Source organism: Elephantulus edwardii, unplaced genomic scaffold (assembly GCF_000299155.1).
Source record: "Elephantulus edwardii isolate Elephantulus edwardi_28Jun2011 unplaced genomic scaffold, EleEdw1.0 scaffold00202, whole genome shotgun sequence".
In the NCBI taxonomy this organism is placed as follows: Eukaryota; Metazoa; Chordata; class Mammalia; order Macroscelidea; family Macroscelididae; genus Elephantulus; species Elephantulus edwardii.
In genome coordinates, this window is record NW_006399952.1 from 3457413 (window position 1) to 3458952 (window position 1540).

At 70.5% G+C, this 1540-nt stretch overlaps 1 protein-coding gene across 1 annotated transcript in view; it reads left to right on the forward strand.

Moving 5' to 3' along the window:
- The first annotated feature begins 275 nt into the window (after positions 1 to 275).
- KLF10 (Kruppel-like factor 10) overlaps positions 276 to 1540 on the forward strand; it is a 5310-nt gene continuing 4045 nt past the window's right edge. The window contains exon 1 of the mRNA XM_006897158.1: positions 276 to 387. Coding sequence (XP_006897220.1) covers positions 352 to 387 — 36 coding nt within the window. The 5' untranslated portion in view covers positions 276 to 351. The remainder of the gene's footprint in view (positions 388 to 1540) is intronic.

The following is a 1540-nucleotide window of genomic DNA, read 5'->3' on the forward strand; positions in this document are numbered from 1 at the left end:
CCCCGGGCCGGACCCTGGGAACACGCTGCCGGGGATTGTGTACACGCTCCACTGACACAAGCTTCACGCTGCCGGGCAGCCGCTGATCACGCGTGGCCCCGCGCGCCCATTGGCCCGTGCCTCACACACCTTTGCTGCTGATTGGCTGGGCGCTGGCTCCGCCCCCGCCCCCGCCCGCGGCGCGGGGCAGGCAGAGAGGCTACCTGAATGGGGAGGGGGCAGACGGCGCGGAGCGCGGCGGCGGCGGGAGCGACGTCGGGTGTCTCTGGGCGCACGTCTGTGGCCAGGCAGCTCAGCAGCCTAGCACCCCAACAGCCAGTCACTTCGTCGCCGGCAGTCAGATAGCCAACCATGCTCAACTTCGGTGCCTCTCTCCAGCAGGCTGCGGTAAGTCACCTGGGGATGCCCCTGCTCTTCCTGACGGCGCTGTGTCTGTCGGTCCAGCAGGGACACGAACCCTGAGTCCCTGACATCAGCCTCATCTGAAGCTGGGGCTGCAGTGGACCAGTAAGGAGGCAAGGGAGCTCCTGCCTGCAGATTGGGGGGAATTGGTGAAGCCGTGTGTTGGGGAGCAGGTCAGAAAAGGCAGACTGAGAACTGAAGACATGGGGTGAAGAGGGGAAAGGGTCAGCGCTTTAGGGAGGGAGACCTGATGGGACGCGTGGTAAAGTAGAAAGGCGGGCTTCAGTCGTGGGGGTGAACCTGGGGCAAGGTGTGAAAAGAGAGTGGGGGGACTGGACAGAAGGAGGCCAGCCTGCACTGACAGGTGAGAGATGTCCCGTCTGGATCAGGAGAATGCATGTTTGTAATGGAAGGCGGCTGCTCGCGAGCATCGGAGGGGCGAGGTGCCCCCGAGGGGGCTGCCACCTGGGGGGTCTGGACGGAGCTTGCAGGACGGAGGCTGCCCTGCTGCGGACCGCAGGGAGCGAGCTGCGGCACAGGGCCGGCCTGGGGGTGGGGGCGCCGGCATGGGCGCGGGGGTGGCACGCGGGCCGCCGAGGAAAGGCGGGGAGGGGGACTCCCCATCTTCGGTGGGGCAGGTGCTGGCACCCGCCTCCAGGGCAGGAGGATGAGAGGCGAAGCCCAGGGAAAGCTGGGACTGCTAGACGCGGGGGCCGCGTGTCAAGGCGGGAGCCGCAGGCAGTGGGGGCCACGCGTCTGGAGCGGGGGCCGGTGGGGGCGCACGTCTGGGAACCCGTGGAGACGCGCGGCGGGCGGGGGCTGGAGTGCCGGAAGCCGCGGGGAGGGGGCGCCGGGTCTGCAGCAGCGACGGGGTGGGCTGAGGTCCCGCGGGCTGGCGGGCGGCGTGGGCGGGAAGCGCTGAGGGCTCAGCCGGGTCCCCGGGGACGAGGGCGGGGGCCGGGTTTCCGCGGGGACCCGGCTCCTCCCCCGGCAGCTGAGCCGGAGGCTGAGGGTAGGCCGGGAGCGAGTACGCCCGGGGAGCTTCTCGTCCCCGAGTGACCCAGCCCCGGCCTCCGCCAGGGGCGGGAACGAGGCCCGGCCCCGCTGTCGGTTCCTAAGGGAACGGCGGCTCGCGGGC